The sequence below is a fragment of the Podarcis melisellensis genome (genome assembly GCF_964234715.1).
Source record: "Podarcis melisellensis genome assembly, chromosome: 9".
NCBI lineage: Eukaryota > Metazoa > Chordata > Lepidosauria > Squamata > Lacertidae > Podarcis > Podarcis melisellensis.
Window position 1 is genome coordinate 53,970,439 of NC_138541.1, and position 27,949 is coordinate 53,998,387.

At 41.9% G+C, this 27,949-nt stretch overlaps 1 protein-coding gene across 6 annotated transcripts; it reads left to right on the top strand.

The window, feature by feature from the left end:
- Window positions 1-27,894, top strand: EXOC1 (exocyst complex component 1). Of its 6 annotated transcripts, XM_081924418.1 has the most exons (21): window positions 1-165; window positions 3,174-3,307; window positions 4,621-4,751; window positions 5,999-6,158; window positions 6,824-6,844; window positions 7,959-8,146; window positions 8,883-9,110; window positions 10,418-10,550; window positions 10,703-10,812; window positions 11,888-11,941; window positions 13,481-13,630; window positions 14,459-14,564; window positions 18,029-18,073; window positions 20,562-20,725; window positions 21,622-21,732; window positions 21,821-21,897; window positions 22,143-22,371; window positions 22,883-23,066; window positions 24,109-24,308; window positions 25,658-25,852; window positions 27,273-27,894. In XM_081924418.1, the coding sequence occupies exons 2-21, from the start codon at window positions 3,184-3,186 to the stop codon at window positions 27,423-27,425; spliced, it is 2,763 nt and encodes a 920-aa protein (XP_081780544.1). In that variant the 5' UTR covers window positions 1-165; window positions 3,174-3,183; the 3' UTR covers window positions 27,426-27,894. The 6 variants fall into 6 exon arrangements, with proteins under 6 accessions (XP_081780544.1, XP_081780546.1, XP_081780547.1 ...); XM_081924420.1 differs by lacking the exon at window positions 18,029-18,073; XM_081924421.1 differs by lacking the exon at window positions 11,888-11,941.
- The last annotated feature ends 55 nt before the right edge of the window (window positions 27,895-27,949 follow it).

The following is a 27,949-nucleotide window of genomic DNA, read 5'->3' on the forward strand; positions in this document are numbered from 1 at the left end:
TTACTCCGTGTACTTCCGGTTCTTTTCGGTGACAGGAGTGGGAAAGGCGAGTGGGGAGGGACGGAGGGACAGAGGCAGCAGCGTTTCCTCGGAGCCTGACAGCGGCCGGCGGCTTTAGAGGAGCAGCTTCGGGAAAGGGCTTTTCTCCCCAGCCCAGGCTGCGGGGTAAGAGGGGTCTCTCTGTATGGCGGTGCATATAGGGTGGTCGTGGGGGCTCCAAGGGCAGGTCCCCCCATCCGCCCCTCCGGTGCTGCCCCTTCGCCTCACGCCCTTTACTCACCCCAATCCATAGGCCTGCTGTCGAAGCGCCCCTCTTCTTCGGAAGGGGGTCCCGAGTCCCTCACCGGGAAGCCGCCCTCGCCTGCCTTGGCTCCCCTCTCCAGGCGGCCCCATCCTAGTGCGACCACCTTTGTTTTGGCAAAATACGGGGGAGGGGGGCTTGGGGGCGAGGTTTGTATGTTTGTTCTGTTGCAGAAGTGGCTTCAAAGCAACCCTTAAAAAAATAAATTGGTTTTTCAAATTAAAATTTCACAGAGATAAACATTAATCGTTAACAGCAAGATTCCAAGGACTTAGTCTATCACTTAGGTAGGGACGCGAGTGGCACTGTGGGTTGAACCACAGAGCCTAGAACTTGCCGATCAGAAGGTTGGCGGTTCGAATCCCCGCGATGGGCTGAGCTCCCGTTGCTCGGTCCCTGCTCCTGCCAACCTAGCAGTTCAAAAGCACGTAAAAGTGCAAGTAGATAAATAGGTACCGCTTTGGCGGGAAGGTAAACGGCGTTTCTGTGCACTGCTCTGGTTCGCCAGAAGCAGCTTAGTCATGCTGGCCACATGACTCGGAAGCTGTACGCCGGCTCCCTCGGCCAATAAAGCGAGATGAGCGCTGCAACTCGAGAGTTGGCCACGACTAGACCTAATGGTCAGGGGTCCCTTTACCTTTACCTAGACCATGGGTAGGTAAACTAAGGCCCGGGGGCCAGATCCGGCCCAATCGTCTTCTAAATCTGGCCCGTGGACAGTCCAGAAACCAAAGCAGAATGTGTTCTTTTTATTTAAAATGCATCTCTGGGTTATTTGTGTGGCCTGCCTAGTGTTTTTACATGAGTAGAATGTGCCCTTTTATTTAAAACGCATCTCTGGGTTATTTGTGAGGTATAGGAATTTGTTCATTCCCCCCCAAAAAAAATATAGTCCGGCCCCCCACAAGGTCTGAGGGACAGTGGACCAGCCCCCTGCTGAAAAAGTTTGCTGACACCTGACTTAGACTAAGTGGTAGATACATGATGGGGTGGCGGGAAGTCTCTAGAAACTCAAGAAGAACCTATTGTGATGTGATGTAACAAATATTACCATTTTCTTTTCTTTCTTTTGGATAGCCCTTTTTTGTTACTTCTTTTTAAGCTCAGTAAAGCATTAAAAAACCCCCACAAGGTTCCAAGGAACTTCCATCCTCCCCTTTGTGGGTCCTATTATTATCAACCATTTCCTCCCGTATCTTTTATGATCCAAATCTTTCCCATCTCCATTGTGTCCAGAATTCACCCTTAAACTACAAGTGATATTTCAATCCTACTAACGATTTTAACTGTTTACAATGGTCTTTAAGATAAGATATAATTTCCCCCCATTCCTTACTAAAATTTTGGACTTCCTAATTTCTGATTCTTCCCATCATTTTAGCCATCTCCGCATAGTCCATCAACTTCATCTGCCATTCTTCTCTGATAGGCTTCAAAGCAATGACATGACAGATCAGCTGCAGCCTCACGGAATGGTCCCTTTGGAATTTGTCACTCATGTTCACATTTGCACATGAATTTGTAAACTTGTCTGTGCTTGGCTGCCCAGAGCTTAAATACGTGACCTTTCACGCACCCTTTCGAACACATGCATTTGGAGAGGATTCCTAACTTGGCACAGAGAGAAGACCTGAAATGCAGGACAAAACTATATATCAATAGCATTTTACATAGAAATACGGAATGATACGGTAATACGGTATACAGGACAGGTGTCGACCCTATCCCTTCCCCACCAAACCCCAATGAGCAGGCAAGAATTATAAACTGAAATCGAACAAGAAGTTTATTTTATTTTTTAAATGGGAATATAAATCATGGTTGGTCAGCTGTGAGCAAACCGAGTGAGCTTTTGTTACCTTAATGCCATTCAGGGTCAGTCCCCTCAGAGGGGCATCTTGAGCTAGACCAAACTCTATGTGGATAGTTAAATGGCTTACCTGGAAGAGTCCCTTTTTCCAGAGCTTTAGGGTGCCATAATTCTTCATGTGCTTACCTGGTAGTAAGTCCTATTCTGAGTGGATGTTTATAGGATGGCACTATTGCACTTTTTTTTTTTAAGAATTACAACATTTTAAGTTTTATTGCACTTTAGGATGGCACTATTAGAACCTCTTTCCGTGTTCCTCAAGCTTGGGTCTCCAGCTGTTGTTGACTACAACTCCCATCATCCCTGATCACTGGTCCTGCTAGCTAGGGGTGATGGGGGGTTGTAGTCCAACAACAACTGGAAACATAAGTTTGAGAAACACTGTAGTTAAGTGATAATCTGCACTGTTTGTTTCAAAGTCCACTATTGTCAAGTCCACAAATGCTTGCAGCTGAAACATACCCCAATTGTTTGACTTTTTAAATTTGTCATTTGTGTAGTTAAGCTAGTGGAAGCAGCATGTTGTCTTCAGCTACTTTGGTATTTTAAACACTTAAATCTTGCTCAGCCTGTTTTTTTTATTTAGGTGTAGCAAATGTTCACATGTGATTCTGCAGCTGTTGACTCATTAGTGGTTGCTCCTCCAACTGAGTTGGGATGTGATTTCTACCACAGACAGCTTATCTGATTTAAAACAAAAAAAGGTTTTCAACATACACTTGTGTGTTTGTGAGCCCAGCATACAATGCTACACTTGGCCTGTTTGAAGATGTTCATGCACCAGCTAAAATTTTGTTTGTAAGTTGATTTTAGCCATGTCCCAATCCCACTTCAAAGTCCTGCATCAATCAATGCACAGGATCAAATGCACTGTTCTCTTATTATATTGGTATGAGTTTGCGGGTGCCAGACACCCTCAATTTCTAGGTTCAGTAGGTGGTGGCTGAGTTAATCTATTCAGAAAAGTACTTAAATGTTATTATTATTGCCTATATCTGACAGCTCAGAGAAAATGACTGCAATCAAGCATGCCTTACAGAGGGATATTTTCACTCCAAATGATGAACGTTTACTAAGTATTGTTAATGTTTGCAAAGCAGGAAAAAAGAAGAGAAACTGCTTTCTGTGTGCCACAGGTATGTGGTTTTCGTTTTAAGCATGGGCAAACATTTTTTTGAACTTCTAATTAAGCTCATTGCTAAAAGCTGATACAGTACTTTATTTACTATCAAATTGTACAATTCCACCTATATTTCCTCTAAAAGGTGTTTTTATGATTTAAGTATAGCATTTCAGCACTTAAGTTCAATTGATAGGTTATGCCTAAAGGGAACTCCCCAAAGCTTATGCTTTTGCTATTGCCTACTGTAGAAGGGATTCTCGTCAAGCATGTCAGGCAAGCAGTTTTGGGTTCTCAGCTGGAAAACACTGTCAGCTGACTGGTTATATTGCTACGGACTTGGGATTCCTAAGTCTCACTTTGCCTTGACCTATCCTATGGATCGGTAGCAAAGGATGCTACAAATGTTAATTAGCTCACCAATGCCAGGATCTATGTGCTAGCACTGTCTTGTGAATGGCTCCCTGCCACAATACAAGTGCTAATACAATAATATTGGCAGTGCTGAGTAAATTGTCATCAACCTGCTACTGTAAAAGGTGTGCCTGTTTCACATATATGTAAATTCAAAGGTTCCTGACTGTGATTTTGTATCTTATTTCCATTCAACCCACACTTTGCTGTTTTCTACTTTATATAGTGGTCAACTCAGATTTCACTTCATGTTTTTGATCAATTATTATTAATTGAATAATAATAAAGCCCTCTACCCAGGGTGATCAAGTGTGTTTGAGTCTATGAAAGCTTATGCTACAATAAATTTGTGAGTCTTTGGGGTGTCACACTTCTTGTGTTTTGTTGCAATGGACTAACATGTCTGTTCCCTTGAAAAAGAAGATATTAAGTGTTCTGTGCATCAGCACCAACATTTTAGGTGCTGCAATGTTTTGAGTCCTGTTTGCCATAAAGAGGTTTCCCAAGGGGCCATCTGCATGAGATCAATGGCTTGCACTGATTTTTATACCGTGTTTACTTGAATCTAATGCTCACCTTTTTTGACCAAATTACGTTGCGAAAATAAGGTGTGCATTAGATTCGATGGTGCATTAGACTCAGGTAAATATGATAATTGCTTTTAATATCTGCAAACAGCAAAATGTTTCCTTCCTGCTTAGCAGCTGCTGACTATGTCTCCTTCCACGTATGAGAGGGCCTGGCTGCCTTCTGCATTCAGAATATCTCTTAGGTTTACATTTTCATATAAAGTAAATGTGGGGGCAGGATATCTGCTTTAGGATTTCTTACTTGTGGCCGTGGGAAAATGGGCATTGTCCATCTTACATTGGTGCTTGGGTCTTGTGGTGATCAGCTATTTATTGTACTCCACAGTGACAACCGAACGCCCAGTGCAGGTAAACGTGGTAAAGGTGAAAAAATCTGACAAGGGAGATTTCTACAAGAGGCAGACGGCGTGGGTGCTTCGAGATCTTGCTGTCGTTGATGCCAAGGATGCCATCAAAGTATGTCTTCGTTATAATGGCTTGAAATCTTCACTCTGCATGGGCAGTAAATGCATCTTTCATTTGTGACACGTTGCCATGTCTTTGGCAAGTTGCTAACTTCAGTGGACTTGGAAACCAGGGTTGCCTTCATATGCGCACTTACGAGCAACTCTTTGAAGGCTCAGACTTACTTTTGAGTAAGTGTATAGAGAAGCAGCTTGCACATCTAACTTCTGTAGAAGAGAATTTCCTTTGGAGAGAAGGTGCAATGTGCAGCTGGGATGGTTTTCTGTTTCTTTCATGCACTGTACAAGAAGTTTCTTTGTCTATAGACCTTTAAAATCAAACCAAGCATCGCTTTGGACCTTTATTCTGGATAGTGACGTGCTTATAAAACACTATCTACAAATTCAAAACAAATTCAAAAGCATTTTTATTAGTTTCCTACAGAAGTAGTAAGCCTTCATTTCTTTTTGAGTTAGGATCATGTTGTTTTTGTGTTGTGTGTGAGCATCTGACATGCTACTGTTGTACTGTAAAGAAGCCCAAAGAACATTGTGTTGTTTGAAAATGCATTGGCTTGGATCCTAACCAGCTCTCTGCAAACAGAAGGGCTCTTGGATCCAGGAGAGGCTCCTGTTGGAGCACAGGATGGGTTGCATTTTTCACTTATCTCTCTTTCCCCTTTGTCTCCTTTGTCCCATGCTACTCCAGAGGCTTCCCTGCCCTCTACAGCAGATTTTCAAGAGGGAATATTATAGTGATGAAAGTCCCCACCTCTGCTTCTGTTAGTGGGAGCATCCCATGAGTATAACTGATGGAATGCTTCTACCTGCTGATGGAATGCTTCTAACTGATGGAATGCTTCTGCGTTCTGAATATCTCTTAGGTTTACATTTTCATATAAAGCAAACGTGGGGGCGGGATATCTGCTTTAGGATTTCTTACTTGTGTCTGTGGGAAAATGGGCATTATCCATCTTACATTGGTGCTTGGGTGTTGTGGTGATCAGCTATGTGGTGATCAGCTATCCACACCATGCTTTTAAAGCATATTCAACACACATTTAAAGCACCTGACTTTCTCAAAATAATGCTGGGAATTGTAGTTCACAGAATTACAATTCACAGGATTCTTTAGGAGAATCCATGCACATTTGAATGTGTGTTAAATGTATTACTTAGATCTGCCCTTGGAATCTAAAACAGTATGTTGGGAATGTACTATTATGATTTTTCCCCATCTGTTTTGTCCCTGTTTTTCAGGAAAATCCCGAGTTTGACCTGCATTTTGAAAAAGTGTACAAATGGGTTGCTAGCAGTATAGCAGAAAAGAACACATTCATTTCATGCATCTGGAAACTCAATCAGCGGTATATTAGAAAGAAGATCGACTTCATAAATGTTAGTTCTCAGCTTCTAGAAGGTAAAAACTTTAGTTGACTCTTTCATAATGCTGTATCCTAGTTAAAATATTAATTTCATCATACTTTAAAAGTAGTAAAAAATCACGTTGTTTGTATTGCCCTCATTCATGCATTTACTAACAGTAACTAAGACTTTTATTGGCTTCATATATTTTTGTCCTAAATTAGGACATGGCCCACTTTCCTGGAAGTTCTTTTGAAATTAATTAGCTTGGTAAGTGTAGGATTGAGGCATGCTTTGCCAGGGACATTCTGCAGTCTTGGGCTTTTGGACTCCTGTACATCATACTTGAAGAGCCTACGTAACTTATTAGTTGCTAAAGCTAAGTTTAAATTGTTATCAGATCAATTTTAATGTGTCCTGCTTGGCAGGTCTAACCTGTCCATTCTGAGAAAAGCAACTGAATACAAGTTTAGAGTATTAAGGTAACTGTTAAGTACACAGCCTGCATGCTTGTATGTTTAAAAGCTTAATAAGAAATCTCATGGTCTACCAGATGTTGCATGTATATGAAGAAATCTGCTTTGTAGCCTACTTAAATTTCAAAGCTTTGACTCTGTGACGATTTATTGCCATTTCTGAAAAATTCTGTGTTCGTTCACTGCTTAGCTAATATTCTTTGCTTCCTTTCCTCTGCTTTTCAAATCCTTTCTAATTCTCCAGAACTACCTAAAGTCGCAGAAGGTGCGTAACACCTTTTCTTTCTGTTTTTCTTCTTCTGTGTGACTAATTCAGTTGCTTTTTGCTTTTTTAAATTGCACATGGCCCATCTTGTTAAGCAAAACACATTTCTTCTGGTCGCTCAGGAATGTACTGAAAATGCAGGTGGAAATACTATTCAAGAGTTTTAAAATTCATAACTCTTTGAAGCCTTAATGCTGCAAGGAGCAGCTGAAACATCTCCAAATGTGAAAAAATGTCATGAAAGTACTGTTTCACGATGCAATGCAAATCGTGTTAGTTATTTACCGGTAATTACCTGGAAATGCTGTGCTGAAATCGAACTGTCATAGATTGGACAGAGGTCATAGATTGTATTCAGCTGACTATGGAGGAAGAATCAGTACTTTTATTTTTGTAAAGCAAGCACCCATTTAAAAAGCAAGGGCAGAAAATGGCAAGTAAGGGGAAAGAGATCAAACCTTAGTACTCGGAGGATAAAATACTTTTATGTGACTTCTTAAAGGTGAGGAATAAGTAATAGAGATGGACACTGGAAAAGAGTCAGTTTTTGTTTGCCGTATCAAAGGTTTGGTTGTCTGCTGCCTTAAAACAGGCATAGGCAAACTCGGCCTTCCAAATGTTTTGGGACTACAACTCCCATCATCCCTGACCACCGTTCCTGTTAACTAGGGATGATGGGAGTTGTAGTCCCAAAACATCTGGAGGGCTGAGTTTGCCTATGCCGCCTTAAAACCTAGGTAGGATCCTGACAGGGGCAAAAATTACCTACCCAGGTAAGGTTCCAGGAGTAGGTCTTCAGTGTAGTCAAAGCCTTTACCATTCAATAAATTCCAGTTATCACATTCTGTACCAAAGGGAGCCTGAATGAATTGGAGCAAAATATCAAACATTAAATGACACTAGCCTCTTTTTTTATATTGAAAAGGACTTGGAGAATAATAGTGTTTCCTAATTTACCATTTGAAGAAAACTCATGATGCTTACATTGTATGGACAGCTCTCTTCCACTTTCTTTGGCATTGTGGTCTTGGCAGTCATTCAAAAAGATTTTGATCACCTAGGTTAAGCCTTGTATCCATTTTTCATGAATGCAATCTTTTTCTGCTCTCTCAAGAATCGGTTCCAAGTGGTGAGAATCAGAATGTGGCAGGAGGAGATGAAGAGGTGGTGGACGAATACCAAGAGTTAAATGCAAGAGAAGAGCAGGACATCGAAATAATGATGGAAGGCTGTGAATATGCCATCTCCAATGCAGAGGCCTTTGCAGATAAGTTGTCCAGAGAACTGCAAGTGCTCGATGGGGTAATGATTTATTTTGAAATATGGCAGTGTGCTTAGCAAGAGATAATGGAAAGGTTCTCATCTTATGCAGAATACACTTTGGTTTGGACTTAGGCTTGGGGCAGCCATTGTGGTTCTCTGCAGATGTTCTGGACTCCAGCATAACCAGTGATCAGGAACGATGGGAGCTGTAGCCTAGCAACATTTGGAGGGACCACCAAGATTCCTCCTTTGCAGCCATGCCTTGAATTTAGGGCTGCTTGAATCTACACCTTTACCTGTCCATGCCTCACATCAGGTGATGAATGGCTTTGACAAAACAGCCACGGGGAGCCAAATTGGGAAGCCTGGTGGGCCTAATTAGGGCTGTGGGTCAAAGTTTCTTCTACCATTGCTACTTACCAGGGTTTGTGGCAGCTGTCCTCAACTTAATGCCCTTTAGATATTTTAGACTTGCACTCCCATCAGCTCTTGCCAGCATAGCCAATGTTCAGGGAAGATAGCGGTTGCTTTTAGATTTGTTGGAAGCAGCCCAGGGTGGCTGGAGCTGCCCAGTCAGATGGACTTAGTAATAGCATTACTTACTTACTTCTGGAGGGCTCCAGGTTGGTGCACATGAATGCTGGTATAATAATTCTGTGAGAGTTATGGCTGTTTTTTTAATCAGCTGTGTTCCAACTTGGTGTCATTGCATTTAGTGACTCCCAACTCTTGAAATACGATGGAAGATGGGTAATGGATATTATTTCCTTTGCAGGCAAACATCCACTCGATCATGGCCTCTGAGAAACAAGTGAACATCTTGATGAAGCTGCTGGATGAGGCACTGAAAGAGGTGGACCAAATTGAAGTGAAGCTGAGCAGTTATGAGGAAATGCTGCAGAGCGTGAAAGAACAAATGGACCAGATTTCGGAAAGCAACCATCTAATTCATCTTAGCAACACTAACAACCTGAAATTACTTTCAGAGATAGAGTTCCTTGTTGTAAGCATGTGACATACTTACGTATTTATTTGTTCAAACACACAGTCAACCCAAACCGAAAATTGAGTGAATTACAATAGATTAAAAAGTAGTTGTCACACTGCCATTATATTTAATGCCGTTAAAACACGTTTAGCTGTTCAGCTGCATAGCTTTAGGTTCAGTGAGCTACTTTAAGTGCATCCAGGGACTTTGGCATGCCCAGTACACTTTTTGACTATTCCCCATATTTATTAAATTTCTTCTCTGCCTTTTTTTGCAATGAAGCGCACAAAAAAGATAACCGCAAAAGTGTGTGTGTGTGTGTAATAAAAATAACAACAGATTTAAAACTCTACAAACAGATTAAAAATTGATTTGTTAGTTTTAAACTAGCGGCTGATAGGTGTTAAAGAACAACAACCAGGAGCCCAGTTAAAATTGCCTCAGCCAGGCTAAAGGCTCAGGAAGACTGTCACTTCTTTGCATAGGGATAGCAAAGAGATTGGTCTCCCTCAAAAGGAACTATGAAGCCTAAATACACCTGGCTCTTTCTTGTGTTCCTATTGAATGCATTTCATATGTTGGCAGAACATAGGACAGGGTATCTTCAAAGATCTTAAAATGCATGTGGGATAAGATCGCCCTGTTGGTAACCTGGTCTCAAGCTGTTTAGTTTTAAAGATCATGACCAGTGTACTGAATTGAATCCATAGCTGTACTTCAATGGCAGCTCCCCGTAGGCCTGCTTCTCAAGTCATGCTAAGGCAAACACAGTGCTGCCTGCGGCGGGCACTTCACCAGGCGAAATGGGCTTTCTGTCTCGGTGCAGTTTACTTTTGGTTCCGATGTGTTTGTGTGCTTAAGTCAACTTAGCGATCTGTATGGGGAGTTCAGTTAGTGGCAGCTGTGGGAATTGATAAAAATGCTAACATGCACATCCATGCCCAAGGTTATTATGGTTGGTGGTAATTAGGTTAGTGGTGCTTGTTTGGAATATGCAAAATAGTACAATGGTACCTCGGGTTACATACGCTTCAGGTTACAGACTCCACTAACCCAGAATTAGTACCTCGGGTTAAGAACTTTGCTTTAGGATGAGAACAAAAATTGTGTTCCAGCAGTGCGGCGGCAGCAGGAGGCCCCATTAGCTAAAGTGGTGTTTCAGGTTAAGAACTGTTTCAGGTTAAGAACGGACCTCCGGAACGAATTAAATACTTAACCCGAGGTACCACTGTAATCTGAGCTCCTTTCTGTAGCCTGTGAAAGATAAATAAGGCTTTAAAGTTTCGCGCTTGCCCTCCCAGTGTAAACGTTTGTTCTTGCAGAACCATATGGATTTGGCAAAAGGTCACATCAAAGCCCTCCAGGAAGGAGACCTCTCATCTTCCCGGGGCATTGAGGCCTGCACTAATGCGGCAGATGCACTCTTACAGTGTATGAGTGTAACTCTTCAGCCAGGTAAGTGCTTTTCTAATTAAGGACCCCACCCCACCCTCTTACCTTTGTTTTTCTGCAGCTGAAGTCTTCTGGTTTCCCCCAGTCCTTTTCTCCTTTCTGAAACTTCCCTTACTGAAGCAGTATTTTGTTTTGGTTGCCTCTTCTGATTATAGGGCATGAGATGCTCCACGCTGTGAAGCAGCAGCAGCAGCGCTTTAGCGATTTGCGAGAGCAGTTTGCGCGGAGACTGGCCAGCCATCTCAACAACGTATTTGTTCAGCAGGTACCTTGACTCTTTTCCAAACTGTAAATTTTTTGAAGATGAATGCTCGATTCAGTTTTCAGAGACTTCAGTAAATTCTACATTTCACTGAAGGCTTCCCTTAAGCCGTCTGACTGCTTTGCATCACTTTGCTCCCTTAATGATCAGTGGCAAAGAAAATTTAGTGCAATGAGCCAGCCAATGGCTATATCCCAGACCCTCCAAGTGTCTCTATTTTCTAGGGGACAACACCAGATTTACAGAAGCCATCCTGGTTTCTGATTTGATCCCAGAATGTCCCGCTTTCCTTAGGATGTCCCTATTTTCATTGAAGAACTGTTGGAGGGTATGGAGTTATGCAACCTCCGAGCCATCTAAGGCAGCTCTGTGTAGGGAAGTTTTTTAAATGTTTAATGTTTTAGTATGTTTTTATATATGTTGCAAGCCGTCCAGAGTGGCTGAGGCAACCTAGTTAGATGGGCGGGGTATAGATAGTAAGATGATGATGATGGAATAGGATGTCCCTATTTTCATTGGCTAATTGTTGGAGGGTATGTATATCCTTTATGTGGAAAATTAACTAAACACTGGCATCTCAGTACTACGGCTCCAGTGCACAAATATTCTGGTGAACTGATGCTACCTGGTTCTCTGCAGTGCAAGAAATAGGATATGAGCATTGCTTTTCCATGTCTTCACTGCTAGGATATGGAGATGGCCAGGGGATTAGATGGCTTTACAAAATAATGAGTGGAGGCCGGGATAAGCCTGTTTTTGGATTTTAAAATGGAGCATGATTTAGAGCCAAAAATTTTTTGATTTCTGCCTATTGTGGGAGGAATACAGTGCCTTCCTTGTGAGCTAAGCTTCCCTGAGGAATTGGTCACTGTTAAGAGACCAAACTTTTATCCAGATTGAGATGTTTATATATTTTCTTTGTACGGCACTTACAAATTAATATTTGGTCTAACTTCTGTATCACCTTTGTTTTTGAAGCTTTTAAGTTGTCACATGCACAGCTTAATGTTAGGTATGGGTTGTGTGGGCATCTCTATTCAATACAGTGTTTACATCCCTGCATTTTATCTCCACATAGTTTATAGAGCTGGAGAAGGGTCTCATTAACAGGTCCTACTATCTTTCAGTTCCTGTGAGTACAGAGAGTTTGAATCAACCTGTTTTAATTTTACTGAGTCGTCTTTTAAAAAGCTTGCTAAGCCTAATGTATGTCCTGCAGTGTTGCCTCTGCAAAATAGAAAATATGGCTTCTGTGACTTGAGGAAACAAGTCCTTCTGAGGATTACCTCGACACCAAAGCTTCCTACATATTGTAAAATGCGCTTTGTAAAAGATGCACAACTTAGGCATAAAGATGTTGAATCAACATAGATTGGTTTAGAGCTGTGTCAACGTGATTTGCACAGGTGGGTGGGTGGTAGCAGGGAAGGCAAATGGAAACTGCTGGTTTTATTTACTTTCTGTTATTTATTAAATTTTTATACCACTCTTCATATGACGATCACAGTTCATTACTAGAAATTAAATTATAGTGAAGTCATTCTTGAATATCACATTATTGTCCTCAATAGAGAACAAGCAGAACCTGCTGCAAAATATTGCAGTTTGGAGTGCTCCTGCTTAGAATTGCCAGCCAGCCATGCCTTATTAAGGATATGCCACACTCTTCCCCCTTCCCCAAGGCTTTCTGTCCCCTAATCACCCTCCCAACCCCTGCAGTCAGTCAGCATTCCATGCCCACTGACCATAGTCAGTCTTCTTTGGGCTGTTTTGGGTCTCTTCCCATCCCCCACCCCAGCCTCTGGCAGGATTTTTTCCAAAGATTTGAGTACTTCTGGAACCTTGGGGTTCCCCCATGCCTGCTGATATCCCCCTCTTGTGCGTGGAAAATGCCATCTGGCATACGTAAGGATCCACATTAAGAGAATGAGTTTGCAATTAGTATATAGGATACCTGTGAAGTATCATTCTACATGTGAATGTTGGGGCTGATCGTATTTAGCATTTTGTTAACATAATATAACTCAAAAGGGAGTGAAACCAGCTTTGATAAGCTTTGTTAAATTGTGTCTAACAGGGAAATTGAGATACTTCCTCTATCTTGGGCTTATTATGGAGTGATGATGAATGAATAGGTGACAGAATGGCTTACATGTCTGTGAACGATGTCTATTAACTGGCACTTTTGTATTTAACATCTTGTCCGGAGTTGCATTTTTAAAGCATACCATCAAATTTATATTGTTTTACTGTGTAAAATAATATTGAAGAAATTCAACCCAAATCTAACGAATTGGGCTTTTTTTCACGCTATATAAATGATTTTGGAATCTGGTGGGACAATATCTTAGCTGTTGCTACAAAGTTAATGAGAGCAATATTGAAATTTCAAACAGAAAATGCAAGTCCCGATAAGAATGCGTTGTGATTTCTAACACATAATCTGTAGCTCAGCGTTTATTTTGTTCTTTGAATATTTTGTGGGGGTTTTTTATGTCTGTTTTCTTTCTTTCAAAGTACTGAAAGGAACACAGAACAGCTGCAAAAGCATACCTGCTAAATGGCAAGGCAGATCTTTTATCTGACAAACTGGCAAATTCCCAGGGTGTCCAGGTTTGCGATTCTGCTGTCATGTTCATACAACTTTCTTCTGTTGCTTTCCTCTGCCAAGGGCCATGACCAAAGTTCCACTCTTGCTCAGCACTCCATTGAGTTGACCCTACCGAACCACCATCCCTTTCACAGAGACTTGTTGCGCTATGCCAAACTTATGGAGTGGTTAAAGAACACAGATTATGGAAAATATGAAGGGCTAACAACGGTGAGTGGCTCAAAGTGAAATATAGTATGGGATGTAATCAAACAGTCTTCTGCTAAATTAGTTTACAGTGTGAGATGACGATGCAGCAGTCTAGGGACTATTAGCTCTTGAACAATAGGAAATCTCCTTTCCACCACAACTGTGCCCTCTTCAGTCTAAGTTTATTCCTTTTGATTTATTGAGATTATGAGTCTCAAGATAAAATTGCAACACAGTTTGCCTTATGCTGCCGGCTTCCTCTGGTGCTCAGAGTTGCATTTTCAGTTTCTTCGTCTGTAGAGATAACTTGCATATCCAGGCAACTCCCCACTCGTTTGCAACCGCATGCATGCGCAGCGCCGCAAAATAAATAAAGAATTCAGGTCAAACCCAGAAATGGCATGGAAAGGGCAAAAATGGCACACAAAAAGCAGCTCGGAATCCCAGGAGCTTTTGCAGGTGCAATCCCATGAGCCTTTGCATCAGCCTTTTGAGGTCTGTGGAGAGATGGAACTTGAGAAAGGAGGTTTGGAGGGAGTCTGGTATGTGTTTTTCATTTTCAAAAGCTTTTTTCAAGAGTTTCCAGAGGTCGAATGGGGGTTTAGAGACTTTTTAGGTGGTGTTCCCAGTATACACAATTTCACTTACATGTGTGGTATCCAGGAATGTAAATCCCTCACAGAGGTGCCAGGTTGCCTCCGAGACTGAGGGAGCCTGACACGCATCGCACATGCCATCACACCTGGCACATGTTGTGCATTCCAAATTTACGTCTTTTGAAGTGATCTGCCATATATTTCTCTCCCGAGAAGCCACTAAACCATTAATGTGTGTTCATTTTTCTTTAAGAACTATATGGACTACTTATCACGGTTGTATGACAGGGAAATAAAGGATTTCTTTGAAGTTGCCAAGATTAAAATGACAGGGGCAACAAAGGAAGGGAAGAAGTTTGGTAAGTATATAACAGGTGCTCCTTTTTTTTCAGTTTTGTGTCAGAATGAGCCAAATGAGGTTTCTACTTTTGCGACTGACAGCAGATATTGTAGCAGCGACTGCAAAAGTGTTTTAAGAAGTTTCGAGTAAGGGGTGCAGGTGTCGCCATTTAATTTTGATGTGCAAATTGTGGAGACTAAAATTCTAGTGGAGTTGTGCCTGACAAGTGGCAAGGCGACCAGCAGCAAGTCCTTTTAGCTCCTCTTAGTGCTGTTTGATATTTCTGAAGATGTGATCCAGTGAGTCTTCTGTATGAAAGCTCATATTGATGTTGCTGGGGTTATGGTCAGAGGTCTTAGTTAATAGTAAATATTCATGAGCATAAATATTTGGAATGGATCATGAGGGCTTTTCTAAGTTTCACTTACGGCAGTAGGGAGTTGGAGATGTTGGAATTTCTGTCCTGAGGAGAACATGGTATGTAAAGGCTTATGGTGGAATTTAAGACATTTATTCACCCCTAAGTGATGTTAACTTGGATGTATCTTGCCAAGGGAAACTCTGCATCCTTTTCTTTTAAAAGTCAGAACTGGAAATAAATTTTGTAACGTAACTTGTACCCTTTGGAATAGAATACGATTTAAATCAAGAGAAAACTGCAAGCAATTGATAGTAAACCCTGTAAGGATTTTCATGGAGCCAAATCCTGTTCCTTTACAGCAAAATCCTGTTCAGGATTCCAAACACTCCACCCTCATCCATTCTCTCTATTCCAGCTTTCAGTCTTTCTCCTCCAACAGTTAGGCAGCATTCCATGGCTATTTAGTACACTTAGTACTCACTGGGTTGTTTGGGGGTGTCCCCCAGCCCCTAAAAGATAGTTTGTACTTTCACAAACCTCAGTGTTTCCCCAGGCCTACTGATCTCTCTCTCAGGGTGGAAGGTTCCATTTTGGCTACATAAGAAACGGCACTTGCAGTCTGAACATCAGAAATGCAGGGCATGATTACGTACGCTATAATGCAGTGGAAAATTATGTGTTGCCTAAAGGGACCCTTTTTAGATAATGGCCCATGATAAGCCATTATCTTCAATGTATGGGGTGTTGCACTTTCCCAGATTGACTGTTTTTAAATCTCTCCTTCCATACAGTGACCCCCTGCATTTTCAATAATGTAGGCCGCCCTGTCCCACAGTCTCTGATAGCCAGGCCTCTGTGTACTCTGTAAATATGCAATCATACTGCCCCAATTAATATCGGGTGCAGAATTTAGCATCCTGGGAATTTCAGATTGTCCTCTCTTTTCTTTTTTTAAGGCACACTGCTAGCCCTTAAGGCTGCTAAGTTGAGCTCAAGCACAGACATATATGAACAGTGTTTGGTGAAATATCCAAATGCCAGAGAGTAGACAGGAATGATTTCTGGTTTTTGGGAGTGAGCCTTCTATTTTTTGTGCCTCTTCTCATTTTGTTTATTCTTTATTTATCTACCCCATCCCACCCCAAAATGTTCTTGGTGAACGTGTAAAATTGAAAACACTGAGGGAGGACACAATAAATAGATAGTACATACATATGCAAAGGCCCTGTGACAGTGACCTAGCAGCTGCAAGTCATGTTCACATGGTTTCCTCTTCTCCATTCTTTTTTGCATTAGTCCATGCCCATAGGCTCACAGAATATCTTATTTGTTAATATATGTACAGGATTTGGGAAATTTTAGGCACTTTGTGTGGGGTAACCAGCCTCATAACCAACATGATTAAGTCTAATTAATGCATAAAGGGGTTAATGTCATAGAGTAAGCTGCCCTGCCATGCTTGGCTAGGTTACAGCCTTTCACCTTGTGAGGAAGGTAATCAAGCCTATTGCTGTACCTCAGTCAACCATAGAGGCTCATTGTGTGAAGAGATATTGAGCTGGCTGCTACAGCCCAGATCTCATGGCTCTTAGCAAGCTATTATTTTACATGTAGTGTTGTATTTACTGTGAACATTGCACATCAAATCTTCTGTGTATGCAACCTGTCTCTCCAATTGTTGCTACTAGATTGGAATTCAACCTCCAAGTCGCATTCAGTAATAAGTAACCTTGTGTCCTGTGGTTTTGTGTTTGCGGGCTGACAGTTTTGTCCTCTCCAAAAGTACATAAATCCTACCAGGTTTCTATGTGAACAGGTGTATGTTGTTACTGTAAAATCAGGATGGAAATGTTAATAATAGCTGTTGTGAACCCATAGGAAACATAGTTTGCCTGCAGAAATATTGCCCTGCGTCAGTCCCTCCACCTCCCCAGCCCTCAAGGTAGCATGGTAGGAAGGGTAGAGAAAAAAATCCTCTGCAGTGTGTGATGTAATGTATGTTTGAAGTGAAACACTAAACTGTTTCATTGTGAATTGCATTTAAAGCTTGGAAGGCATTTAGTGTACTCAATACGCCACATGGAAACGATGGTTATGGCATTAAAAAGCATTTTAAGTTGCCAGTAATGAGACAATACTCCAGGCTTACCAGATATACAGGAGACTGAAATTTAGATAATGTCTCACAGTCTTGGGGAAGCACCATAGCTTTGGGTGCAAATGGTTGCAGGTTGAGTCCAGAACATCTCTAGGTAAGGCTAGGGAAGACTTCTGTAGGAGACATCTGGAGATCTTCTGCCTTCCAGCATAGACAATACTGAGCTAGAAGGACCAATGGTCTGGCTTTGTACAATGCAACTTCTATGCCCCAGCCGTCATCAGATTGTAGAAGTTGCTTTTTCTACAACGGAGGATTGCTTATCTATCGACAGTGAGCGTTAGTTTAGGCTTTTCTGTGCATGTGCAGCAGTGCAGCTCTGTACATAGAAGTTGAGGTCTCCCATTGTCAAGACCGTGCAAGCATTAAAGCAGTGGCTTGAAGTGACACTTGGCCTTCCTTAGAAGGTGACCAAGAGGAAATAATGCATCATTAAGAGCTGCCCTCACATCCCTTGCCATGTTTCAGAGGATGCTGGGGCAGAACTACTGGATCGTGGGCAGCCGCTGCTAACAAAACGATGGCAGAATCCCCTGTGATGTCCCTAAGGGATCCTGGAACATGTGTCTCTAATTCACATACTACAGCCTCTCTGGACCACCCAAATGTCTTCAGCATCTGCCCTCCCATTTGTGTCATATCTTATGAATGCCTAGTGTTCCTTCTGCCATAGCATGGCAAAATGGAGACCCCCTGCACAGTCGAGTTTCCACACACACACACACAAACTGGAAAATCTTCAGTGTGCTACCGAAACATAATCTACATTTTCCCGCATAGTTAAAAATTCCAGATGGGTACCTCCCCAGCTATGTTTGTTTGCAACTTGTAGTTACTTGCTTCTCATAGTTATCTGCATGTTTCTTTCCAGCTTAGTGCTTAACTTGCATCTCGTGCATGGTTTGTGCAAAATGCATTTTTAACTTGTCTTTGTCTTTGATGCTTGCAACCTAATCCATCCCAGCTACACTGCCTCGAAAAGAAAGTGCTGTCAAACAGGAGACGGAGAGTGAGTATGATGAGCGCTTTAAATGGTTATTGCCAGTGCATTCATGTCTGTGTAAAACGTAATTGTCATGGCAAAAACCTATTAATACCAGAATTCTGTTAGATGCAACGTTTTTGCACAAATTTGTGAGTGCTACAAAAATCATAAAAAGGAGCAAAACCTGACAATGGACCCCTGTAAGACGGGGTGGAGACAGATCCTTTTCTCACTTATCCCTCGCTGGACAAATATGGCAGGGTGAATGGTACCTGCTCAGCTCTGGGGGAGCTCTTGTTTTTAGCCAATCCCAACTGGCTTGCTCTCGCCAGCCATCAGCTGATTGGCAGTGCCAGGAAGCCTCCCTTGCCAATGCACAATAGGGACTGCCCTGTAAGCTTCCTGTTGTGTTTCTACTTGCCCCTCACCTGATGACATATATGACATCAGGTTTGGGGCAGATGATTTTGGAGGCCACATAGGGTCCCATATTGGGCCTAGTTAAACCCATGGGTTGAAGGTCTCTTTTCCCTGCCCCCCACTATAAGAGATCTGCAGTGTGATACTCATTTATAGGCAAAATACAATAGAAACGTATTTTGCAATTTGTTTTTAAACTCAGGCCATGTCTGCGCAGGATGCTTTTTTGAGGCAAGATAAACACCCCCATGAAAATTTCACAATGGAGCTCTGATTTAGTCTATGGGTAGTTCCTGCTCATCTGCCCTGACGATTACAGGCCTATTCGGGATTACAGACAGTGCTACCAGAGGAATAATATTGCCATGAGATTTTTCTGCACCACATAATGCTTGCCATGTGGGAAGCACATTCTCTTTCATTTTTGTGCAAATGGCAGTCATGAGTGTCTCATCATGTTTCCACTAAGAGCTTGTCTATGCTACAATTCAAACTGTGGCTGCGTGAACTTGCATAGCCTTTTGTATCTGGTTTTTTTTAAAAAAAAATAGATGCCCCCAGCCTTCAGTGACCTGACTCTTCCCTTATATCCACTTAACATCTGTTTCAAATGCTTAGAGCAGGGATGACCAAATTCTCTAGTCCTAAGCTTTATAGCGTGGTGGTTACCCATGGTTGCCGTCATGTGTAACCTCCACCATGCAGTGCTCATGCAGAGGGAATCACCATACACATGACTGGTTGCAGGCTTGTGGCAACAGTCATTGCAATACACACGGCTGGAGGCTACGGTGACTCGAGGTTCTGCAGGATGAATATTTAAGGTGCCATCATGCAGCAGGTAGTTTCTTGGATGCAGCCATATGTTTAGACTTGGGTTGGATCCAACAGTGCCTTTACACAAATGGAAGACATTTCTCCTCATTCAGAGGGTGATCTTAGCCTCTTGCATTACTTTGAATACTGGGTACGATAATGAATCAAGATGAGCCTTAGATTTGTGTATTCTCCCTCTTGTCTGCTGCAGCAGTAAGAGTTTTGAAACTTTCACCTCCTTGCCCAGCCCGAAACGTAAGTTTGATTAATTTTAACTATGGTTAGTGAAAGCAAGCCAGTATGGTTTGAACTTGACTAGGGTTTGAACTCAGTTTGTTTCCACGTACCATAGTGAACATTAAACAAACCAAGCTCAAAACCAAATTTATGAAGGTTTCTTGTTTTAACTAACCAAGATTAACTGCATTTTAATGTGTAGTTAATCTAACACAGAAGAGCAGGAAAATAGTTCAAGGCTGAGGCTCACCTAAGTTCAATCTTCTGTCACAAAATTATGGTTTTGCATTGTAGACAGATATGGCCAATGATAGAGTGAAGCAGGAGAGAGCAAGGTAGAAAAAAACAATTTACAAACAATCCAAGCCAGAATCTTTTGCTGTTACATTTTCTCACAAAAAAAGCACAATGGTGGCTTCTTTCCACATTGAAAGTAGTACAGTTGCATAAACCACAACTGCTTTTCAGTTTTCAACCGAAGTGGAAAACCACAGAATATTTGTGCACAGTCAAAGATAAAAAGTCACAACACTTCTTGAATGAAATGTCATATTCATTGGCAGAGTTTATCTGTAAGGGCAGCCTGCAGTTGAAATAATTTTACTGAAAGAGGCCTTAAGAGGATAGAGGGTTTCCTTATCTTTCAAGCAGGTGTTTGCTACTATTTTCTTGTTAAGAAAATAGTAATTTCTTGCCTTTGTTCTGCTTTGCTTCTAGAAGACGCCCCTTATGAATCGCACCTGGTTCTGTCTATCCACCCTTATCTGTGCTCTTTTCTGGAATGCTATTAGCACTACAGTAGTCCTTGTATTTGCTGAGCCCAAATGTCTGTCACTACATGTCTGTTCCTGAACCATGTGGTTTCACCTCTAGGTGAAGAAACACGTGAGCAGAACAGTCCGCTTGTCATGTAGGGGGAGTACTGGCAGTCTCTAGATGGATGGGAGAATGCTAATCTTGAATAGACAAAGCTTATTTGTATTGTGACGCATTATTCCATACAGGACAGTTCCTCACATGGCTTTCATTATCGCCTTAGGTCTTCATGGAAGTTCTGGGAAGCTGACAGGTTCCACTTCTAGCCTAAACAAACTCTCAGTTCAGAGTTCAGGAAATCGCAGGTCTCAGTCCTCCTCTTTGCTGGATATGGGGAACATGTCTGCATCTGACCTCGATGTGGCAGATAGAACAAAGTTTGATAAGGTAAAAATGTAAGCACACTGGCTGGTGCTGCATGTTATAACTGCGCTTAAACAACGCTCATTTCACACTAGGTGTAATTGTGGCCTTCGCTCTTGTGTACATATGTTGTATAAGGACCTCTGGAGCCCACTGCAAAGGTAGGATCAGAGGTCCCGGGTGGCTCGGGAGGAGCCCATGCTGCAGCTCCTCCTCACGCCAGTCTTACTTCTCCTAGAAATTGGCATGAGAAGGGGCTTAATCATGCATCCCTTGGTGGCTACACTGCAACAGTTCCTGTGATGTGAAGGAGAGAAGGGAACTACAGTAAGCCAGAGGTGCTGGTTTTGTGAGGCTGCATACGGAAGACCTTTTCTTGTAAGGCCGACTCCATTTGCACCCCTCTGCTCACAGAAGGGCTTTTGATCCAGCAGCTGCCTTCAATAACAGAAGTGGGAAGTAAGTTTTTGCCCGTTTCCCCATGTGCCCCTTGAAAACCTACTCCAGAGGTTTGGGGTCCCCCCAGAGCAGCGTGTTAGTAATAAGCATGGCGGAGCAGGCAATTGGCAAACCTTGGTGAAATAAGGACGTGCAATAATTGTGTGTATATGTATGTGTTGTGTGGCTGGCTGTGCCTGCACTTGACATGCACGCTGTGGCATAAGGCCGACTAAGGGATGCTCAACCATGGCATAAAGGATACCAAGAGCCTATCATTGTTAAACAGTAGCTTAGGCATTTGTTCATCAGTGCGGATGCTACCTGCATGAAGCTGAAGCCCAGAGAAGCTTTTTAACTGCACAGACGAGCCATAGGTGAATGCACCTTCAAAGGAAATAAATATGGGGCTTCTTGATTGTGGGCCATCAAGAGTGGCAGTCATTTGTATGCTAAATGTATAGGTTTTTGTTGTTTTGTAGATTTTTGAACAAGTCCTAAGTGAACTGGAACCCTTGTGTCTGGCAGAACAAGATTTCATTAGTAAATTCTTCAAACTTCAACAGCATCTTAGCATTCCTGGAACACCCATGGTACGACTCTGTTTAAAATATTGTGGACTCAAAAGCTTGAGTTGCTACAAGGAGCGATCTCCTTCTAAACCATCCCTTCCTTTTTCAGAGTGACGCAGAAGAGGTGGACGGAGGAACTTTATCAAGGGCACACAATACTGGTGGTCTGCAGTCAATGTCTTCAGAGTATGTTGAATATTAAACAAAAACAAAATAATGTATTTTCCTAAGTTCTAGAATCATGACAGATAAAGCTTCTAAAAGCTGAATTATTTAAGACCATGGCAGTGTCTCATTAAAATGAAGCAAAGCCCCTGTCCCCTTTTGTACTTTGTACCAGTGGTTCTGGGAACTAATTGTTCACCTAGATTTCTAAAACTAATTATTCAGTAAGTACTGCACTTGCCTAATGTCTACACCGTATTTTACAGGAATCACATGATCCGGCAGATGATGATAAAAATATTTCGCTGCGTTGAGCCAGAACTGAATCACCTCATTGCTCTTGGGGACAAGATTGATAGCTTTAATTCCCTTTATATGCTGGTGAAAATGAGTCACCACGTATGGACAGCCCAAAACGTGGATCCAACGTCCTTCCTCAGCACAACACTTGGAAACGTTTTAGTGACCGTCAAAAGGAACTTTGACAAGTGCATTGTAAGTTTTCAGCGGCTTTCATAATTAGGTTCTTTGGGACGATGCGCACATTGGGCAAACCAGGTAGAACTTCACATTTGGTGAGGCAGTAGGATTGCTCCCCTTGCCTCAGTGAATTGGCCATATCAGATGGCAGTGCTGTGTATGTGCATAGATTCCTACCTATATACGCACAATAACTTGAAATCCCTGCCCTGCAGAACAAGGTGGGGTAGGATGATCGGGATCACACATAAGGAGCATGTGTGGTGTGAATCTATTTTGTCTATATGTGGAATACATAGAGGTCCTATGGCTCAGTGGGTCTCTCCCATGCATTGACCTTTAACTCAGTTTCTTATGCGATGCCTTATAGTTAAACCTATCTGTTTGGCTGGGGTGGAGGAATGATGGCACATGCACTGCCTCCTGGATGGTTGCCGTTTGGATCCATCTGCCTTCGCCTCACCTCTTTCCCTTCCTAGTTTAAAATGAAAACTTATGGTCTGCAATCTTTGTTTTTCCACTTCAGAGTAACCAAATCAAACAGATGGAAGATGTAAAGATATCCAAGAAGAGTAAAGTTGGAATTCTCCCCTTTGTCGCTGAATTTGAGGAGTTTGCAGCCTTAGCGGAATCTATTTTCAGAAATGCTGAACGCAGAGGAGACCTGGATAAAGCGTACCTAAAACTCATTAGGGGAGTTTTCACTAATGGTGAGAATCTGCCTCATAATCAGAAAGTCCTTTTTCTGTTGTATCTCATATATAGTGTTATCCTGTTGATGAAATGGGTTAAGGTCCACTAGAACTCAGTGGAATTTACCTTTGATTGCACTGTCAATCACTGTTACTTAACCCCTATTTGCCCTCATATGCCAGCTATTTATATTATAACATGGTTTAAAAATGAATATGGAAGCATTGCATTCAGTATATTGGCCTGGTTCACACATCACGCTAAGGTGAATTATTATTTGACCCAAACACACAGAGTCCAGGAAAGGCAAACACAGCCACTTACGCCTTCCTGGTTGTTCTGCTTCTGTGCTGCATTGAGCTGAGCCATGGTTTGTTATCAAACCTAGGCTCATGGTTCAACTCCCTTGGATAAACCACAAGCTGTAAACCATAGGACCAACCTGGGTTGCAACTCATGGTTTGTCTAGCAAGAGATAAGCCGCAAATCTAGATACAGATGACAATAAGCACAGCAGCAGAATAACTAGGGATGAGCCAAACAGCTGTGACCTCTCTGGAAGCCTGCATTTTCATGCTGAGCCATGGTTTGTCTTCATGTGACATACAAATTAGGCCATTATCTTGCCTTTTTAGTAATAGAAACATTGACAGCTGTTTTCCATATGGAGCTGTATAATTGTATTTATGACATGTCATCAAACAAAAAAATTAAGGCACAACTTAGCAAAATTTAAGACTTATATAAGTAAGTGCATAACTCTTCCATTGAACTATGTAGCATTTAAAAGCGCTTTAAAGAGTCCCTTTTGGTTTGTATATTATCAACACAGCCACCTCAGGATTCTTTTTAGAGCAGGTTATCTTATTTCCACCCCAGAAATCCTACTGTCGGTTTTAAATCACATGGATATTACCTTCCTACCTGAAACTAAATATATGCTGTTCAGGAATTATGTGCTGAGGGATTATGTTTATGTGTTCAGAGGTCTGTGTTGATTCTTTGCCGTCTTTGCTGTTGGTGTGATCATGTGTGTCATTTGGTTTGGGGTTTTTTTAGTGGAGAAAGTAGCAAATGAAAGCCAAAAGACACCACGGGATGTGGTCATGATGGAGAATTTTCACCATATCTTTGCAACCCTTTCTCGGTTGAAAATCTCGTGTTTGGAGGCAGAGAAAAAGGAAGCTAAACAAAAATATACAGATCATCTGCAGTCCTACGTCATCTACTCTTTGGGACAACCACTTGAGAAATTAAATGTAAGACATGTCCTTCTATAACTTCAATTCTGGGGGTTAAAAAACAAATATTAAATTTAGAAGGCTGTCAGAAGCAAACTTCTACAGCCCCAGATGCACACTCCAATTGTTAATTAGTATGGAAGACCTGTTTATACCTGTTCTTATTCATAAGTTTAGCATTCACCCTGTAATATTATGCTGTAATACCTCGGGTTAAGAGCTTAATTCGTTCTGGAGGTCCGTTCTTAACCTGAAATTGTTCTTAACCTGAGGTACCACTTTAGCTTATGGGGCCTCCCGCTGCTGCCGCACCGCCACCACACAATTTCTGTTCTCAACCTGAAGCAAAGTTCTTAACCTGAGGTACTATTTCTGGGTTAGCAGAATCTGTAACCTGAAGCATCTGTTACCCAAGGTACCACTGTATAGCATATGATGATGGAAGAATAGAGTACATACTAAAACCCCTAACAAAAATAGGTTTCACAAAGGCTGCAGAAGCTCTAGTGTTTCACCTAACTCTCATGCAATGAAATACTAAAGAAGATACGGAAGTTGTGATAGGAACAGGAATGGCATATTATGACATGGGTTATCGCTACACATCTCAAAAAGTTATGGAGAGGCAAGCTTGTAGATTGTTCATCTCAGTTTTTAATCATCGAGAGTAGAACGAGCAACATATGTGGTGATTTGATCTGATAAATACCCACATTGTGAAACGGGGTACTGTTGCTAGTCAGCATCTTATCTTACTACATTTTTGTTGAAAATGGGCTGAAATAAAATATGAAAGGCTTTATTTATTTCAATTTTTTTTATATCCCATGTTTCAGGATGCATGTCCTTCAAAGGTAGCTTATAAAAAAATATGAAACTTCATTTAAGCACTCACATGCACATTCTTAAGCAATATCAACAACAAATGCAAAGCCATTGGGATGATTCCCATAGTACAGCTGCTGTGGCGGTGAAGTCCACCTAGATAGATGGTCTTTGCCTATGACCCTCCCGCTCCTGGAATCCTTCCTGCAAGACCAGTGGATGATTGAGTGGTCCTAGGGAGAAGTCCAGCTTAACCAATGTGTTCAAGCAGAAATAACAATATAGGCTACATATATATCAATGGGGCACAGGCATAGAATGTAGAGCTTTGTGTGTGATGAGTTGCTCTTTGCTGATCTAGGTGGCACCTGACCTCTCAAGTAAGAGAAATCTGGTCAGTTTCATACTTCAAAAATAAACAGGAAGAACTGCTTTCCAACGACAGTAGTTCAAATATATAGAAGCTATGCTTAATACCAAGAGTTTAAGGCTGGGCATTGTTTCGTTTGTGGATTTTAATGTATTTGAATACTTCACATCAGCACTTCTTTGAGGGCGTTGAAGCTCGTGTGGCGCAAGGTGTGAGAGAAGAAGAAGTGAGCTACCAGCTGGCGTTCAATAAACAGGAGCTAAGAAAGGTTATAAAGGAGTATCCCGGCAAGGAAGTGAAAAAGGGGTTGGACAACCTTTATAAGAAGGTGGATAAACACTTGTGTGAAGAGGAAAACCTACTTCAGGTAATATAATAGGTATTAAGAGTGTGTATAAACCTAGTTAATGCTGTGTAAATGTTTTTGCTGTCCTTGGTTTGTCTCTTGTTTAAGGTAGAACATCACATGTTTGAGGTAGAAAATGTCTTGCAGTAAAATGTTGTAGATCACAGAACTTACATCCAGATAAAGGGTAAAGCAGGGAGGAAGAGAACATTTGAAGAAGTGCAGGGCAGATTCAGCCTTACAGGCCACAGGGAAGACACAATAACCAGGTTAATTTATATGACTGTTGCATTTATATCCCACATTTCCATTTGCGAGGGGGGGGGGTGGGAGAGAATGCCCAAGGTACCTAACAGCAATAAAAGCAACAACATAAAATCCACATTGACATAGAAGAAGGAAGGAAGGAAGACTGTGTTTGGGCTATGTCACTTGGTGAGGCTCACATGATGGAATACTTCAGTGTCTCTTTCTACATAGGAAGCCTGCATGCCAAAGAAAAACATTCTAGCCTTGTTTTCTCTTTCACTTGCTAGTGTTGTAAATGGAGGGGGGAAATGATTGAACCTCCACCTATAATATGAAGTAAAGAAGCCTTTGGGACGCAGGTGGCGCTGTGGGTTAAAGCCTCAGCGCCCAGGACTTGCCGATCGAAAGGTCGGCGGTTCGAATCCCTGCGGCGGGGTGCGCTCCCGCTGTTCGGTCCCAGCGCCTGCCAACCTAGCAGTTCGAAAGCACCTCCGGGTGCAAGTAGATAAATAGGGACCGCTTACTGGCGGGAAGGTAAACGGCGTTTCCGTGTGCAGCTCTGGCTCGCCAAATGCAGCTTTGTCACGCTGGCCACGTGACCCGGAAGTGTCTCCGGACAGCGCTGGCCCCTGGCCTCTTAAGTGAGATGGGCGCACAACCCCAGAGTCTGTCAAGACTGGTCCGTACGGGCAGGGGTACCTTTACCTTTAAAGAAGCCTTTAGGATGTTGCTTTCTTGATGGTACAATTGTAAACAGACGCCTGAGCAAATAACTGGCTAGGATTGTGATGGTGTCGGTGGGCTTTCCTGTTTCCTGGTTGTTGCATGTGAAGGCATATACAAGTACGTATCCTGGCAAAAGCTGAGCAGGGAGAAGGTTCATCCTGCCACTTTTGATGCATGTGTGCAATGAATTGACCCTTACCCATCTGTCTTGCCTTGCGTCTCCATAGCAACAGCAACTCCACTGTCCTCCTAGGTCCTAGGAAAAGGGAGAAGGCAGAAGAAACAGTGCCGAGATACTTAACCATAGAGCTAAATGTTGGAAATGGCTCCACATACACATTTCCTTGGAAGGTGCAGAGCTCTCCTCAACAGTGAAGCCAGTCAGCAGGACAGGCCTTTGGTGATACGGATTAGCAACCAAGGATAATATTTACATTACTGAATGCTTTTCTTCTTTTTTTGGTAGGTGGTGTGGCATTCTATGCAAGATGAGTTCATACGCCAGTACAAGCATTTTGAGGGCTTAATAGCACGCTGTTATCCTGGATCTGGAATTACTATGGAGTTCACTATCCAAGACATTTTAGACTACTTCTCCAGCATTGCACAGTCTCACTAATATCTGCCAAGGGTTAAAGCAAGATAAACTAATGAATTTGCTGGGAAGAATCTTTTAGCACTGAAGACTTGTTACTTTGTGAGATGGAATTTTGAGGAATGTCCTTAATTATCTTTATGCTCATCAATTGATGGCCTGAGGAGAAATGTTGCTTACTTACTGTATAGAAACAGTGTTAAAGCATACTTTTTCACATGTAACACAGTCTGGCTTGTTTTATTTTCCATGTTGATATATTAGCCTTGTATAATTTATAGTACATTAGATACTAAACTCTTTGTCTTTCCTGTAGCTTCCAGTAATTATGTTAAAGTATTAAAATTATTGTAAAAGGCTGAAGGGGTTTCTGCATCAAAATGTATTAATATATGGATTGATGGAACTTGCACGCATGCTTTCAAGAATCTATTTACATGACTTTATGGTTGAAATTCTTCTGATCCAATATAAAAATAATGTTTACAAAGGAGTTTCTTGTATTTATTTCCCTAACCTATGACATGCATTACACAAAAGGAAAAATT